General features: G+C 35.6%; 1 protein-coding gene across 7 annotated transcripts in view; it reads right to left on the reverse strand.

Moving 5' to 3' along the window:
- The window catches only part of CDKAL1 (CDK5 regulatory subunit associated protein 1 like 1), a 104,199-nt gene that overhangs the window by 33,793 nt on the left and 52,298 nt on the right, over window positions 1-18,108 (reverse strand). Inside the window, exon 5 of one of the 7 annotated variants that reach the window (XM_026059527.1) lies at window positions 10,529-11,639. The exons of 5 other annotated variants lie outside the window; for them this stretch is intronic. In XM_026059527.1, coding sequence (XP_025915312.1) covers window positions 11,605-11,639 — 35 coding nt within the window. In that variant the 3' untranslated portion in view covers window positions 10,529-11,604. One more of the 7 variants, XM_026059525.1, reaches the window with a different exon arrangement.

Consider the following 18,108-nt stretch of genomic DNA (forward strand, 5'->3'; position numbering starts at 1 on the left):
CCTGGATGCAATCCTGTGCAATGTGCTCTAGGTGACCCTGCTTGAGCAGGGGGGTTGGACTAGATGATCTCCAGAGGTCCCTTCCAACCTCAGCGATTCTTTGATTCTGTGAAAGGACAATGCCAGTTCAACAAGAATCTACATAACCATCTGCTATACATTGTGTGTGTGTACACATCAAGGTTGCACTGGGAAAGGATCTAATTTCCCAGAGAAAATGCAGAGCTCCTCATTCTACCCCATTTGCAGATGCTGGGGAGAAGGGTTAGAACTCGCGGACCCAGGGACTATAGGCTCCTATTTCCAACGATCTTAAGAATAAATTTTACAAATTTTACACTGACAACAGATCTGCAATTTCAGATAATTATCAGCAACAAATAAACAGCAATAAATAATTATAGAACAGATCCCAGAAGCAGCTCTGTATGCAATATAACTGGTTTGAATGAATCTCTATGTGAACACAGAGCTCCCAAAAGACAGTACATGTCCATGTACATAAAACCCTTCAAGTAACACTTAACCAAGCTCTCATCGACAGTTAACACAAGGCTGCTTTCTTCAGATTCATTATGATGAAACATAACTGAACTACACATCTCAAATTTACTTAACTCATTTTTCTATTCTGTATGTTAGCACAGCAACCAAATTAATATTGCATTTTCTGAACTGTCAAGATATTTCAGAAACAATTTTCACCTTACTACTTTCAATAGATAGAAGATACTTCAATGCTTTACTTTTAGACCTTAAGGCCTGTAGTTATCTACAGTTTATTTTACATCCTCTATTGAGAATGATAATGCAAATCCCTCTTTTCATGTTGATAGCTGAAGTTTAATCTAGTATCTCCCATGATCACTATCTCACTTTGTATTATTTATATCTTATGACCTCACTGTCTTCACAGCTGTTTTCACTTAGCACATTTTGTGATTTACCTTTTCTTTGCTTTCAAGGATAAATTTTAAAATAGTATATCAAGTTCCTGCAAGTTACACAGCCACTCCAGCACCTCACCTGCATRTTTTCCACTTGTAACTGCACTGTACTAAAATTCTTTGTTCGAAAGTTTTGGTGAATTCTACTGGTAAATATCCAACCAAAAAGAACCAACCCCCCTTCATCCCCCACATCAACATGGTTTTAGAGTTCTGTTATAGAAAGGTAATAATGATTTTAGTCAAAATAAGCCTTCACTAAAGAGTAATCATTACTTCCAGCAGGAGAAGATATAAGCTGTCCCTGCTAACATACCCTTAGTCTTCTCAACATTTCAGAAGACAGAAGAGTGAAGCCTAATAGAAAGCAATAAAACATTGTCAGTGATAAAGGTAAGTGGCACAGTGGCAACACTGGACTCCATGACTACATTACAAACCTACCTTAAGTTCACAAAATTGCAAGATGTTAGTTTGTAAATAGTCTTATCTCTTTTGACTAGCCTTAGTAACCCAAAGAAAATAGCTCTTCCTACAAGTACATTAAGAGAGTTCTGTAGATAAGGAAGAAGAAAAAAAAAAAAAGTCATCTGTGAGTGACACAATGTCAGGATGTGTCCAGCAGGGTACAGAAATACAGGTATCTTCACAGCTTTAGGGCCAATACCACAGCTAAGCAGCCAGGATCTTTCTGAATTCAAATATGGTCGGTAATTCGGATGGCAGAGCTAATGCTAATTGCACGAGGAAAGCCTAGCAACTTGAAAGCATGCATCACATACAGGAATGCCATAAACACAGCAAACAGAACCACCGAGTTCTCCTACAAGCAGAGGACCTTCTCTCTTCAAAGCACCCTATCTGCCATTTTCAGGTTCATCATCAACCAATTCAACTTGTTGTATAAAGCACAAAAGGTTAACTGCCACAGTGAAGTATTTAAGCCTTTGCATTTAACTAAATATCCTGCTCTAAGCTCTTCCAACTATAATGAAACTTGGACAAAAGTGTTACTACTGTCTAGTTATAAGAAAAGGAGAACAAAGTCACTGAGAATGACAAGAATAAATAACTGAATGTTAAGGTCACATTTTCACCTTGTCTTCTTTCTGATTCAAACCAGTCTTGCACTAGCATGTCTCTAGAGCTCTGTCAACCTATATTTATAATAGCCATCAATGGTGGCAATTTGGACTGAAGTTAAGGTCTATACATGTAAGCTCTACATAACTATGATCCTTTTTAATGTTTAGTATATATGGCAAAATAAATTATACTAAATTAGCCAAGCTTTTTCCCCCAACAGAAAAGCACTCCAGCCTATTCTTAGTATAAGTATTCCGTTAAAATTTATAAGATAAGGCATCCTGCCTACTGCTCCAATTTATCTGCTGTTATTAAAAATAAGTGATTACTATAAAAACACAGGCCCTTCAAAGATCTAGTAGCCACTCTTCCACCGACTGTGAAAAAACTGCCTGCAGCCTTACTTTCTCTTAAAGTTAAGTGCAGAGAATAAAAAAGGTACATGCTAAATATAAAGAGAATTTAAAATTAAATTTCTTCCAAATGCAAGACTTGAGAAACCTCACATCTAGTTACATAAATCATATCTTTATTTTGATTTAACTCAGATTGATAAAAGTTCTGTAATGTGACCAACCTATATAATAGCATTTCATATGAGAGCAGAGTCTGGGGAACATTATAATGTTTTCAGGTCAATACAGTTAARGTAATGCTCCTCCAATGCTTCCTCCCCTGGCCCATGAACCTCAGAGGTCTGAGAGAGCTAGGTACAGCGCATGGACAATTCGCTAATACTAACGTAGAAAGAAGTGTCAGAAGGTATTTTAAAATAATTAAAAACACAGTGAAGAGTCTTGCATTGATACATATTTAGAGTCAGTTTTGATAATGTATTTCACCTTGGAAAAAAATTTACTGTAAAGTGCTTGAAAATCCTTAATTTGCAGCACAAAAATTTTGAATCTGCATTTAAACTTACACTGACACTATACCCTCAAAACAGACATACCACTGCACTTGACATTTGTTATGCCTTTCAATAGTTATTTCTGCATCAGCAGGCCTTACAAACACATGCACAATATTTTCCATTAATCAGCTGGCACTTACACACTGTTGGAAGTAGCTTTAAACAGATATATTTTGCCAGAACTATTACTAGCTGCAGAGGTTCTCATAATCAGCACTCTAAGGCTGCTTTATCAGGTGCACCACCTGAAATCCAGGTGCTTTCAGGGTCCATGACCCCACAGCAACTCCACCATGCCAGAGCTTCCAGCATCTCTGCTAAGAAACACTGCTTTGAGCTTGGAGAGCGCTAGGGCTCCTAGCAGACTTCCATGGACTTCAGGACTCTAACACAGAGCTTGGTCTGGGATCTCGGGAGCCCCAAGATAAGTCCCAAAAGTTTGCAGCTCTGAGACTGTTCCAGAGGTGGTGGGTTCAATTCTTCCACCCTGCTGGCCCTCTGGCCTGCCTACATCCCAAGGGGGCAGGTAAAGCAGCCAGCTGGCCTGCAGTCCAGAAGCCCTGCATAACCCCGGGCCGTCCACGCAGCCAGGCTGTTTGAAGGGAGCCTGCAATAACTCTAACCAGACAGTAAAAGCAATTACTGATTTCAGTAATTGAAGCTTCAAGTCCCAGGTTAACCCCTTATTTCAGTCATCCCAYAGTGCTGTTTCCTAAACAAAGATGCTGCCTCAGCTTCCGCATTACTTGCAGGAAAAAAATTGAAAACGCAGCGTTTGCCCCAGTCGGTCCAAACCAAACACATTTTTTTCTTTTATATTTCTTACAAACAGAAAATGATTGATATCAGGTCTACTGTCAAGCTAGCCCAGCACTACAAATGCTCATTTTGGTGAATTACTATGTTTTGATTTAAAATGAACTGAATTTTATTTGCATTCCTGGTTCTGAGCCACATACCTTTGTCACATTCTGTATCATCATAGTCTTAAATTCCAGACAGGCACAACATCATCAAAATAAATACTACAGTTCCTGTATCTGATTTTAAACTGCACACACAGTCCAAACTCCCCAATAAATGTGATTACTTACACACATCAAGCACAATTAAATCCTTGGACCGAAACAAACACTCAAGATGACAGGCATAATATTCTTGAAAAATATCCTGCCCCAAAGCATATAAATTATTCACAAATTGTCCAACGTTTTTTAATAGAAACATAATCATTTTATAGCAGATAGATTTAAAAAAAAGATTCTCTGAATACTGTGTAAAAAACTATTTAAAAAAATCAAATGTTCTTAGCTCCTAACAGAGTTAAGATTTTCATATATGATGGAATATGCTTTTGCATCTCAGTTTTTGCTGAGCAACTTGAGATATAGATTATATTTATTTTCAAAACATGTGTTCACCACTTACAAGTAAATTAGACTTTTTTCAAAGTCTTGGGTAACWTCCTATCCTTCTGCCCCTCACTCTCTTTTTAAAGTATAATAAATACTTAGCTTTTTTCCCTTAAAAATAAAACATGAGTATTAGAAGGCAGAACTTTATTTGGTGTTGTAAATTGAACAGCTAATTCACTTATTCTTTTACTTTCTGATACACAGAATTTTTTGCACTGTTACACAGTAATTATTAAAGAAGTGCCTCTTTGGTATTTTTAAACATTATTTCTAGAGGCTTAATGGCTAATCAAAAGATTYAGCTGTTTTAAGAAAGCTTATTGGAGGCTTCTGTTCTTAGAGGCAGGCCATATCTTCAGGAAATGATCACAGTTTTAAGCGACTCAAAAAGCGAAGGCATACCCTAAAAGTTACAGACCTTTCATAGTCACACTCAGACTGAAGATTCAAATTCAAGTGGACAGTAACTGTGTGTATGATAAAAGTTCATCAGCAAAGACAACAACACTAAATGGCTTCTGAAATTTCTCAGTCTTTAAGATGAAGGAGACCAAGTTTAACACCATGTTTGGGAAGCTAAGCACACACACAAACACACACACAAAAAAAAAAACTCAAAAAAGCAAAAAAAAAAAAAAACACAGAAGGCTACACTTCTTTCAACATAATATTACTATCCCCAATAAAATCTGTACAAAACTAGGATTAGGCAAATGTGCTGCTAGAATATATAGCTCAAATGGGCATGTTTACTGACCTACCCATTTGAAACAAATAATGATTGCTGAAAGGGATAATTAAATGGTAAAATGTAATGGGTTAAATCCATTTACTACAGCATGTAAAAGCTAAGCATAACATTCCTTCTTCACTGTCACACAGGAGTTTGAAGCATGAAGAGCTGAATATTTGTTAGTAAACCGAAACCCATAAAATCACTGTCAACTGCCAATATTTTTTACATCACACCTCAGGTTCACAGAAAGATTCGAGTTTCAACACGTCTATTTAAGTGGTTTCTGTCACACTGCAAAAGCAAATGTGAGATATACTATTATGAAAACTACCTCAAATAGGAAATACTTACCACAACTCTTTCGAGCAGTTGTATATTTAACACTAACACTTTTGAAGAACAAAATGTATATTGTTCATTAAAAAAGGTCACTACCCATGAACTATCTCATTTTAATGATGCACTGCAAATAAAATGGTATTTAAATTTTCCATTTGCTTTTGTTTCCCTGTTTGGTAATTAAATATCCAATGTCTTTTTGTCATGCACAAAAATATTAAAGGCAATTCTACTAGCAAAAGTAATTCTACTCAGCAATTGTTAAGTATTACCCATCTATAGAAAAATTAAATGATTTGAGTTCAAGTAGTAAACACATACCAGTCTGAAACTGAACACCACAATGTTCAATTACCATGTGAGTTTTTTGGGTTTTTTTAACTCATCCCCACAGAAAATGACACTACATTTAAAAGAAAAATTCCATAGGAAGTCCTTAAAGTCTTTGTTTTTGTAATGCACATATTGCCAAAACAGACAGTCATTAGTCTGAGTATTGTCTTCAGTTTTTTTGTTTTATGTTATTTTTGATGCATTAAAAAAAAAAGTAAAAAGATTATTGAAAATATGTGCGTCCTATGTTTTTATGGTACACTGTTTTTACTGAAGGTGAGCGTATCTAAACATGTAGTATCAAGTTTACTGTTCCCAGCCTCATAATACAAAGCACTAGCATAAATGCTTCACAGAGCTCAACACTACAAATGCACAGGCAACTAGAGCCTTGCAGAAGGAATGCTTTCTCTGTGTGGTTAAGAACTAATGATGCGAAACTCCATAAGACTGGCAGTGAATTTGACTTAAGGAATAAACAGATGTGTATTTGCAAAAGTGGTATYGCTGTCGAGGACAGACCAAGAAACACAGAATGATCTGTAAGCAAACAAAAAGCTAGTCTTGCTTTGCTCATCAGAACTCTCAACAAATAGAAGAAACACAGACAAACTAATACAAAATGTATGCGTTTCCCAAATAAAGTACTATTTTATTAGGGGGAATATTATATGGAGGAATGACAAAATATAGATTACAAAAACATATTCAAAATAGCATAGGATGTCAAAGAAAAAAAAAATTTGCAAGAATTCCCTTAGAAGGCAAACAAGTCTCTGACAACCTTTTATGAAAGCAAGCAACTATAAAGACTAGCAGGCTCTTCCAAAAGTCCTTAAAACTTTATTTGTTTTGCACACTGAGCTACCTAGTGCCCAGCAATATTTCCAGACATTTAAAGCAGAGCTATCGACGGATGATGCTCACCTAACAAAGTATTCTTGCACACATCAAAAAAGCCAAACCAGCCACCCCACTAAGCCTTGCCATTACCCACACGACAGATCATCAGCTTTCGAAGCCAGAACAGATATCATCCACAGCACAAAAAAATAAGCCCCCATGCCACTGCAACTTTCTCTCAAGGAAAGACAAGAACCTAAAATCATCATCTAGGAGAAACAGGCTAGTCTCTCTCCTTTCCCAAAGATGATCATTTTATCATTCTTATCACTATCCACACCACAAGTACCAGCTTTCTTTTTCTTCAAAGATGTCTGATAGATATATACCTAATAAAACCCTGAGCAACAGTTCTCAATTTGAATTTACCTTTAAAGTCAAATGTTTCCATTTCAGAGCTTAAGTCTGCATATCCAAAAGCACATCTACTTTTTCAGTTACACTTGGTGCTCTAACAAAATGATATTACCCTTACCTATAAATGTTGTACAGATTAGAAAGACTGTTCTGGGCTATATTTTCCAAACCCACTGTTAGCACTTCATTGCTATTCTGTCATTTGAAATTGGTATTTAAGATGCTACAGAGTTGCTGAGCTATAGAGTATGCAGCTTGGCTGATCAATGAACCAGCTCATGCATTTGCTCTAGATAATCCTTTCTCTATCCCGCAAATATCTGATGCTACATCAGGTCATAATATATCATGTAATATTGTGTTACACAAGTCAAGAACCTACAAGCTGCATAGCACATCACGATACAACTGGATATTGCTTCTGACAACACAAATAGGTTCTTGAATCCTAGAACAAGTATTTGCATTTCTGCCCCAACAAATAGGAAAAACAATGGAGATGAGACAATAAACACAGCCCTCGATTTAAATGAAAGGATTTCTAAGTCATACACACAGAGTTTGTATCACATAAACGCATATCAACTCTAAACCAAACCGCAAAAAAGTAAATTGCTAGATGCAGACCAAACTATAGCAAATGCTAAAATTCCAATTTCCTTTTGCTAGATGAATATTCTTCACCAGACAATCTTATTTCTTTCTTTTCTGTAGCAGCATTCAGATATTACATTCCTATTTTATATACTTATCAAAGACTCCAGGATAGGCTTAGCAAACTAAAAATGCAGCAAAAACCACTAGTAGTTAGTTAAGAGTCTCCCTACCGATTAAGATTTTTGTGGGAAAAGACAAAATGTGCTTCCACATGCATCCTATCAGAATTGCCATGTTACTCAGACATCACTGCATTCCACTACAATGAGAACATCTAAGGGGTTAAGGAACCAACAACTGCAGCAGGGAAAATTTGATTAATACAAGAAACTGAAAAACTGCCACTGACTGGCTGGTAAGTCCTGCTCCAGCACAAACCGCTCCAAAATAGCACAGAAACTGCAAAATGCACATTTTAACCAAGTTCATGAAAAAATGTAGGTTTTTAAAACATATTTAAAACTTTACTACAGAATAGGATCAAAAACTTAAAAGTTTACAATAAGAGGGGAACCTAATAAAAATACTATCAGTGATAAGATTTAGAAGGAAAAGCCAAAGTGAGAAATTTTGCTAAAATAAACAGTTAAAATGCTTTCATTCATGCCTAACTGCACAGGCCAATTTCTCTTATGCTGGCATTTTGTTGGGTCTGTCCCCCCGCTGGGATGCTAAGCCAGCAGAGAGCTATTTGCTTTTCTTTGTAAGACCAGTTTTCTGCCTGCTTGGTACCCTGAGCAGGCTCAGTGATCAGTGCAGTAGTGAAGGCAGATAGCTTTCACCTGGGGGAATGCGGAACAACTACCAGTTAAACTTGGCTTAGATGACTACAGAAAATGAGCCTTCCATGTAGACCATGTCACAGATCCCAGCTAGAAAGCAGAAGTAGAAACAGATGAGGTGGCACAATCAAGGAGATGATTACCTCTAGCAGAAAAGGATGAGGAGACGTAAGTACTTAAGCCTGCTACCAGCAATGAGCAGCTACAGGGTCAGCCAACGGTAAAACACTCAAGTTGCAGAAACTAATCTGATCAGTAGATGAAGTCATGCTACCTTAAACTATACTTTAAAATCCACATGAAAAGTTAGGCAGTTTAAAATAAAGATCACTATCTATAAATCATAGGGTTATAAGCATAACTGGTTAGAGCAATACTTAAATAATGCTTTCAGTCATTGTGACAATGAAAAATAAGCCTTAAATGTGATAACACTGGTTAAAACATAGTTGCAATCATATACCTATAATGAAAAAATTAAACAACTATTTAGTCTCAAGTAACAGATGCTAAACATCACACAAAAAAGTAACCCCAGTCACAGTCTGACTCATACAGAATAACTTATACTGAGACAGCTTTCAAGAGTACTGTTACCCTGCTCCCACCGTGTGGATGCCCAAGTTGTTTGTAAAACAGCTCCTGGACAGCCCAATATTTTAAAGGAAGCCAAAACTAGTTTGTCCTTGCTCTCATATTAGAATCATCAGCCAAAACCTAGATACTCTGAAGTAGACTGAGGTGCTTATAATGCTCACAAAGCAGCATTCAGCCATAACAGAAAACAGGAGATGACTTTGTATCTTCTTCACTATACAACAGAAATGAGCTATGATGCTAAAATATTTAATACATATTTGGCCTATGCAGGGAAGGTGAAGTCACCTACATGATTAACTTAGAATCTCTGCTCAGTTTCTCTTTCAGCAGACTTAAAATGTTACCCAGTGCAACAGGATAAAAGAGAGCCAAATCATGGATCCAGAGACTAGGTACTAGGCCTTCCACATTTTCTAAAAGCTCAGACTCACAATTCTTAATTTCTAGGACAGTATTCAGACAAGGAAGTTTCAGGGTTAGATTTACAGAGCCTTTCTCTATTGTCTTCTGTTGATATTGCTACTGTAGAAGAAAGAATTCAAGATTCATGAATGCCAAGATGACAGCATATATAAGGAAGCACGAACAAGCACCCAAGACATTACCTGATTCCAGACCTTGTCCTAAAGGTGTATTTTGCATTTAAAGCCTATGGATATAATGCAGGCATCTGAGGAACAGGCATTTAAACAAAGGACTACCCCAAAGAATGCCCTCACTGCACATGACAAGATTTTGTGCTTATGATAATCTACTGTCCTCAAATTTTGTCTTCAATTACATTATTCAATCTGACTCTATTTAAAAGGATTGTGTAAATGCCACTGTCCCAAACTAAGCAAATACTTCTGCCAAATGAATAAAATGCAGCTCTTCCAGGTATGTTAGTTCTCTCATGCTAACAGAACAGAAAGCAAAGAAGCTTAGTCAATAGAAGCACAAAAGCACATCTTTACTCAGTCACTTTTTATTATTATTATTTATAAACACAACAGAAAGGCAATTTAACACGTAGRCAATTAAATATTTTATTTTATTCATACTGCCTACTTCAAGGAGTTTGTCTTCTCACTGGAAAAAAAATAACCATTAGTTTTCTRCTCAGCTCAAACAATAGAAGTGATATAGCTGGTTGTGTTTGGTTTTTGTCTGAAGGTTACCAAAAGGAGTCAGCTGAGGAAAAACGGAGCAAAAGTTAGAGCACATTTCTTAGAGAAAATGCATATATATCTGCTTTGTAATAAGTTTTGTTAGTGGATCCTGTTAGTGTTTGTAATAAGTTTTCTTGTTGGATCTACGTAATCAGAGCTGATTATGAAACAGTCTGATGTTGATACAGTGGTGACATCAACCAATGTGATGAAAGTTCTTATTTTTCCCTGTTAATCATATAAAACAGTAAGATAAATCCATAATATTTAAAGATCTGCATGTGAAAATAATAGAAGTTACTTTCTTTGAACTTGGTTTTATAAACTCCAGCTATATTTTTAAAGGCAAAATACGCAGACAGTAGGCAAAACTCAGGGTTACAAACACTGCTTATTGTTCTCTCTAATACAGTGTGTTATGCTAAAGAAATATGAAGCCCTAACCAATAGCAGTAAATCATTTTGAAAAACAAGTATTTCATTAATTACAGAAGTTTTCCAGTCCCATTCTAGTAGCCTAGTAGTAGGCCAGTGCTGACAACCAGATACAAGTCATAGCTAATTAACCAGGTAACACGTTTACAGAACGGCTTTACAAAACTTCCTTTTAGCAACAGTACAAAATTGAGCAGCTTTCTTCTCCCCCACTACCATCCTCTCACTGGAATGATACAACTGTTTATTTGGCTGCTTGATTAGCCAGATAATGGAACTAACCTGAGATTAATTAAAAAAAAGATAATCTGCTTTGGTACAGAACTAATCCATGCARTAAAAGAAAACAACCAGGCAACTGTTTGTACTGGCCCAACTGAGGCATGAGAGTGGAAACACAATAGAGGCTGCTTCAGCAGATACTGCCTCCAAATGAAGTGTTCTTGAAATGAAGTTTTAACTTTTTTTTAAAGAAAACCTCACATTACAAATAGACATTTTATTTGCCAATTTTTTAATGAATTCAGTTTAGTTTTCATTATATGCAACTGAACTTAAAACATATTTTACCAATGCAAACAAAATTTATAAACTCCCCCACCAATGGCTACATAGAAGGTCTTCTACTGATGGCCCAAAATAATGAAGTGTCACAAGGGGTGGCAACCACAGACTTGAACTGTCTTGGCTATTTGCAGTATCATTTAAACACAGCCTAAATCTGAATTACTGTTTCCATGCAAAGTCAAGATTCAATCAATTTGTTACAGTACAGTATTTAGACTGCCCACAGAATTAAATTTTTGGAGAAAAAACTCAAATTGTTAAAATTGTAACTGAATCCCTTAATATCTAGCTTTGCTTTCAAGCAGCACTTCAGAAAATTCTGACATGAAACTTTCTAACACAGCATTATATGCAGATTTATCTTCTTTCTAAACTCACTCTTCTCATAAGACTGGGATCCCAACAGGTAAGTGGCTATCTTCAAAGAAAAGAAAAAAGAAAAAAAAAAGAAAAAGAAAGAAAAGGGTCAAACAGATGGTCTTAATTTGGTACAAGAAGCTCCAGTCATCTTCACCAACTTCAGCACGCCCATTTTGAATACCAAACTGATGCACCACTGTTCACAGCAATCTACAGTGACTTGAGAACAGAACTGATTTTGAGTTGCAGAAGGATAGAGAACGAAGGGAAACTAACTCGTGGGCAGAACCAGGCAGGCCCTGTGAGGGATGAGAGCACATGCATCACCATCAGAATGAATGCAACCTTCAAATTAGAGAGCAGGCAACACTCACCTTTCTTCTTCATGTAAACACAAGCACAGAGGACGAGTAGAGTTCAAAAACCAAAAAGAATAGAAAAATACAGTTCATCCCAATTTGGAATCATTCATGATTTCTGGTAGACTGATTTGTGATTCTGGATCTCAAGGCTGGCAATAGGGTAAGAAGGCTGGCTGTTTCTTCACTGTTCAAATTGGACCCTAGGCCAAAAGACCTCTCACAGATGACCTCAATGAATTAGTAAGCTAGCAGGGTGCTAATTTTCTTTTGCAAATAATCAATGCAGGTGTGGGGAAAGGGTATTCTAATTTCTGCTCTCAGAAATTACCAGTAATTTTATCTTTTCAGAGCACCATGGCATTGACCCTCTCTGATCATGGTAACGTAAGCAGCCAAGGCAGTGGAAATTTTTTCCAATGCCAGAAGATAGTAACATGCAGGAAAAGGCAGTATGGCCTATGAAAATAGTAAAAAAAGTCAGTCAACTGTCATATATGAATATGACAATTGGTAAACTAACTACTGTTTAACAAATGTATTTGGAATTACCAAAGTAAGGAAGTTACTACAACTTGCAGTTTACAATGTACTAAAAGCAATTCCAATTCAAAACATARCTAGTTATATACACATGTTCATATTACTTTTAGGTGTGGGGGTGAGATTTTACATGCATGCTGTGGAACTACAGGGTGCTCTCATAGTAAGTTTTGTTAGGGGCCACCAACAGTTAAGCTTTGAATACAAGTATTCTCTCTTAGGGTTTTTTTTGTTTTGTTTTAAAACTTAAAATTCTAAGTTTTCAAAAATTTCAGTAATCTAAATTCAAGCCTGTAGACCTGAATATCCATTATGCTTCAAAAGGAAACCAAAATTAAGATACTAGGAAACATACTGAACACAAATYGCAAGGTACTGTCAGGAACACAAAAAAAATCCAACAGCTCATGCTATCAATCATGAAAATGGCAACAAATCATCACACCAAAAATATGTAATATTTTTGTGTAAATGTACAAAGTGTAAAAATATGCTTCTTCCACAGTGACATGATAAAGTAAAAGAACTGACAGGAAAAAAGCAATATATCCCCTATAGCTCTTTTTTTGCTTCTGCTATGAAGAATAAGTTTCAAATATAAGTCTTTCATAGGGTAAAGATGTTATATTACATTTGGAAACATGCCATCCAGCATATACATGTGTTATTGAAAGGTCATGCTGACTACAGTTCACCTTTTAAAACTTGTGTCTGTTATAGCATGCTAAGAAGTGCAAGATTTCTTTTTAAAGTGCCTTCCACCCAGTAATCGATCGCACATAAAAAGGAGTTGATACGTTGAACTTTGTGTAGCACTTATTTCAATAAACAGAAGGTAAATCACATGCAAATTTCATAACAGCAAGTATGGTGTTAGGTTAATAAGCACAAGAATGCTTCACTATGCAAAACCCATGCAAATACCTGTGAAAGGTTTTAACCTTGGACCATTCAATATGCAAAATGCATGCAGATATCTATGAAAGATTTTAACTTGGGAACACTGCCTATCACAGCACCTTTATTTTGTGCACATTGTGATATTTTTCATACCCATTACATCTGCACTCCTGACAATACAAAATACTACTTGAGTCAAGCCATTAGGCAAATTATTAAAAATCCTTTGAAAAATATCAAATAAAAATAAAGGAGGTTATATTTATATAACACACTGACTGTTTGCATATGAACATAAGTTTGCATGGGCTGAGTCAAAAGGAAACAATCAGAAAGGATGGTTATTCCATGAGAATGTATTTATGCTGACATCAAGAGATAGGTTTGTTAGACTGTTTTTAATAAACAGATGTTTTTCTAAAATGAAATAAATGTAGTATCACCTCCTGATGTCCTTGTAAGCTAGGCAACTTCGGTACGCAAAACAAAGAAATAACAGTAGAAGACAGCATAAAAAAAAACGTATTTCCAAAATTCTGTGCAAGCCTCAAATTAAGAGGCTTAATGTGGCACAAGTAGCATTGTAGAGTTGTCAAAATACCAGAGAATGAATCGCTTTCTAAAGCTGTATAACTTTTTAGATAAATTAAAACTATTTATAAAAATTGTTTCAGGCACCAATCTTTTTTATTATGCATTTAGTATCAGAGTGCTTATATATTAATGAGTAAGAAAAAACATTATTTCTGTTCTGAGATTAACAATTCACAAAACTGAGATTTTTCTTACTAAACACTCAAAAATGGAAGGATGAAACTGATGAAACAGAAGTGTTTAACAAGACTCAACATATACAGACATTCTCCCCATCAAAAAAGGAGAGAGTAGCTGCCCTATGATTAGCAAAACGGTGGATTTAATTTAATTAGCTTTCTGTATCAAGAAAGTTTGCTTTAGAATTACAGATCTTGATTACTAATTCTTCCTTACCACTCCCCATTCTTATCTTCTGCTTCACAGGTATAATACAGTTGCCTGCCACTGTTATTAAATTAAATGCCAAAAAGTGACAGCATATAAGTTTAACCTCTAAGAGAAGAAAGAAAATGTATTAAATAAAGCTTACAATTTGTGAAGCTGTAAAATCTTAAAATTCAAAAAGGTTTGTATATAAATCATCTAGAAAAGTTTAGACAGATTAAAACTTAAGAAGTCATGCATTTTCTGTTCAGGGTTTCTTACACATTTCAAATTCACTTTATGTTTGTTTGCTTCGATAACATGAGGTTTCTGTTATTACTGATTTTTTTTCCTTTTTTTTTTTTTTTTTTTTTTTTTTGCCAAAATGAGTTATGCAGGCAATGCTATTAAGTTATAAATAATGTAGGCGGCAAGTGTATTGCTGCTTTTAAATGATGACCTACTTTTAGTCACCGGTGTAAAGATCATGAAAGCTAATATAAAGGATAGTATGGTGAAGTTTCAGTGCAGAGGCAAATATCGGCCTCTGGAAAAATGCACTGGACTGTAAAGTTTCTAAATAAAACTAATACTTAACTGTTCTATAACCTATGACTCAAAGAGCCTCTTCCTCCTGTGTCATTCTTTACTGCATTTTTGACCTATTGTTAGACACCTGTAATTCAGAACTATACCATCTCATCTTTAATGATCTTGTTGCTAATGCATGCCATCACAAAATAAAGTAAGTAAAATTAGTTTGTTTTCAGGATGCCATATGCATACACTTGTGTTTGTTTACATATCTATTACTTACTACCAACTGACTATGAATACCCATATAGCTTTTCTTATTTTATTGTAAATACACTTGATGCTTGCATAATTGTTTGTTTTTGTTTCTTTTTTTTTTCTAAATAGCTTCCAGTCCTGACCTCCACATCAGAAAAATTTAAACCATTAATTAATGAAGTTTTGAACTTTTTTTCATTCTTCTTATTTGATAGCCAATAGACCCAGGAATCAATACCCTGTTGAGCTTCACACTGTGCACACAAAATTTGGTCATGTCTCAACAAGAAAAGTCTAAATAGTCCCATCAAAAACAAACAAAATTTTCAATATACTTTCACAGCCATCCACGCCCCACCTGTATCTGGATACTTCCCTGATATAAGACATGACATGCATAAAAGAAAACACTCCTGAATAAACTGCCTGCTATGCAGTTTCATACAAATATCAAAACAAAAAACAAAGAAAAACAAAAAAACCTGCATCTCTCAGCCATTGCTAAATCACCTATTGAAAAGGCAACAATATTCTCACAAAAATCCTAGAAGTACTAAGAAAGCCTAGTTTAGCCCTCAGAGAGCTTTCCCTATGAGTAATGAATAAATTTACAAAAATTAGGATACAGAATTAAAAAAAAAAAACTGTTGCCAATAAAGTTGCCAGAAAGAATGGTGTGTCTTATTTTTCTTAATATTCCCGCAATCTGGACTCAATGCACAAACTCAGCAGCCTACAAGTCAGAAAAGAGTCAGGAAAACTGCCATCCTATAATTGCCCTAGTTAACCAAGTACCACAGGCGACAATGCAAGGTTAACTTTACATTCCTGTTTAGAGGACTAACGACTCACTGCTAAGCCACTAACAGATTTCTGTTCACTTCAGCTTCTTTTACTTCACAAGAAGGTATCATTCCCTCAAAGGAGTCTTTATCATTGTTGTATAAATCTGCCTGCATTTCCTAACATTTCTGAAGCTGCAATGAATCCATCTTGCTATAAATAACCAGGAGACTGAAATCCATAAATATTAGGAGATATATTTGTCCACTAAATGAGATACACTTGTGGAAAACTAAGGTAAAAAGAATAGTTTCCATTATAACAGTATGAATAGAAGCCTGTTTCTTTAGTCTGGTAACTCACCAAGTGGAAACTATAACCCTATCACTCATTAAGGAACTGGAGTAAATCCAATGTCCATTCTAACTTAACACCAGCAAGGCAGTCTTAAGCCTGCCCTTCAAACTTACTACACAGCCTCGCTCCTAATTGTTGAATTACTGAAGGTGTCATCTCACCTTCAGGGCCATCCGCAAAGAAGAGCTGGCACACAAAACTGGATTATTGGCAATTAAGCCACATGTCAACAGTCAGCAGCGGCACATGCTTAGCCAGTGCACCATTACAGCTTAAGCCAGGGTGCTTTAAAAACATTTGTGGCCGGCAAAGGCCACATATTACTGTAGCTCAGCTTCCACTGTTAAGTCATTAAACCAAAGCAATCCTAGCAGACATTTTAGGACAAGAACTACCCAGTAGATCAGACGGCAGAATAAGCATTCCAAATTAATTTCTACCGAGTTTGCAACATGGCACTATTAGCTTATAAYTCCCCTCTTATTAAAAAATCTTAATATGCTTCATTTCCAATTCAGTGTTAGCATATTTCAAGTATGACAAAATTGAAGCTCAACCAAAAAGCCATCTTCCATTTGAAAAAAGAAAACTACTGAAACACTTAATTTTTATTTCATTGAAATTTCACTTCATAAAAAAAGCAAAAAGGATCCTTACAGTCTCAGAAATGCTCCTTTTCTCCCCACTTTCTAAATGAAGCATTTTCTCCCCTTTTATGTTATAGGCAGTATAAAATGTTTAAGATATCTTCATCAAATGTCAGTGGAAGTGTTTCAATTTACTATTTCATTTTGAAGAAAAATTTAATTTTTCTACATTGTTCTCAGCTGGAATGATGAATGCGGCTATCTCCAATTCCAGTTTTAATGTACTATTAATTTGTGACTAGAAGCTAGATTTATCTTAAAATTGGCCCAAAACTCATTAAAAATTTCAATCAACTCTTATTTAAACAAGTTGAGATATTTTCCTTCTTTCATATTTGTATTTCTCTTCCAAAAAAAGTCCAACATTTGATGCAACTGAACATTTCAGAATCAAAACAAAAAAGACTAAAAATGAAATCAGTTTTCCTTTAGCCAACTTTAACTGTGAACAGTAGCTTCTGACAGAATAATGTCACATGCTCAAGTATACGACACCACAGAAATAGTAGCAAAAAGTTAACCATTACAGTATTTCAACAACACTAGCCACAAAATATGTTACCACTTCAACACTCGCAAACTTTTAATGCTGTCTCTAGGGTAACGCTGATACTTTGAAACAGCTTTGAAAATCATCTTGGTTTAAAAAGTAAGACAGCAAGGATGCAAGCAAGGTTAAGCACAAAGTAATTACGTAAAGATACTTGCTTTGTATTTTGCAGTAGTGGAAAAGTACTTAGAATCATGAAACTTCTGACACGTATTAAAATAGTACACTGCTTCAAAACGTCAGTCTTAAAAGTTATAACCTCTATACCAAAACAATATACTTCCATAGACATCTGAATAGTTGTGCAACTTCATATATACCTTTTCTGACTCTTGACTTTCACGTTTGTATGCATTAAGAATCCTCATTAACTGCTTTTAGTTACCAGGTAATAGTTAACATTTTACTTGTGGTTTATGTCAATCTGCATTTTGGATGAAAACCAAACAAAGGAAGTCACCCAGATGTAAACTTGAGACCACCTCTCCTTACTCGTCCACCTCAGCAATTCTAGGAAGAGAACCTGTGTGTTGTCACCATATTTCATTACCTAAGATGGCCCGATTTCTTCAAATAGTATCAACTTTTTTTTTTTTTTAATTAACTAGTTGGTGCCCAAAACCCCTAAGTTTAGAA

Source organism: Apteryx rowi, unplaced genomic scaffold (genome assembly GCF_003343035.1).
Source record: "Apteryx rowi isolate R43461 unplaced genomic scaffold, aptRow1 scaffold_159, whole genome shotgun sequence".
In the NCBI taxonomy this organism is placed as follows: domain Eukaryota; kingdom Metazoa; phylum Chordata; class Aves; order Apterygiformes; family Apterygidae; genus Apteryx; species Apteryx rowi.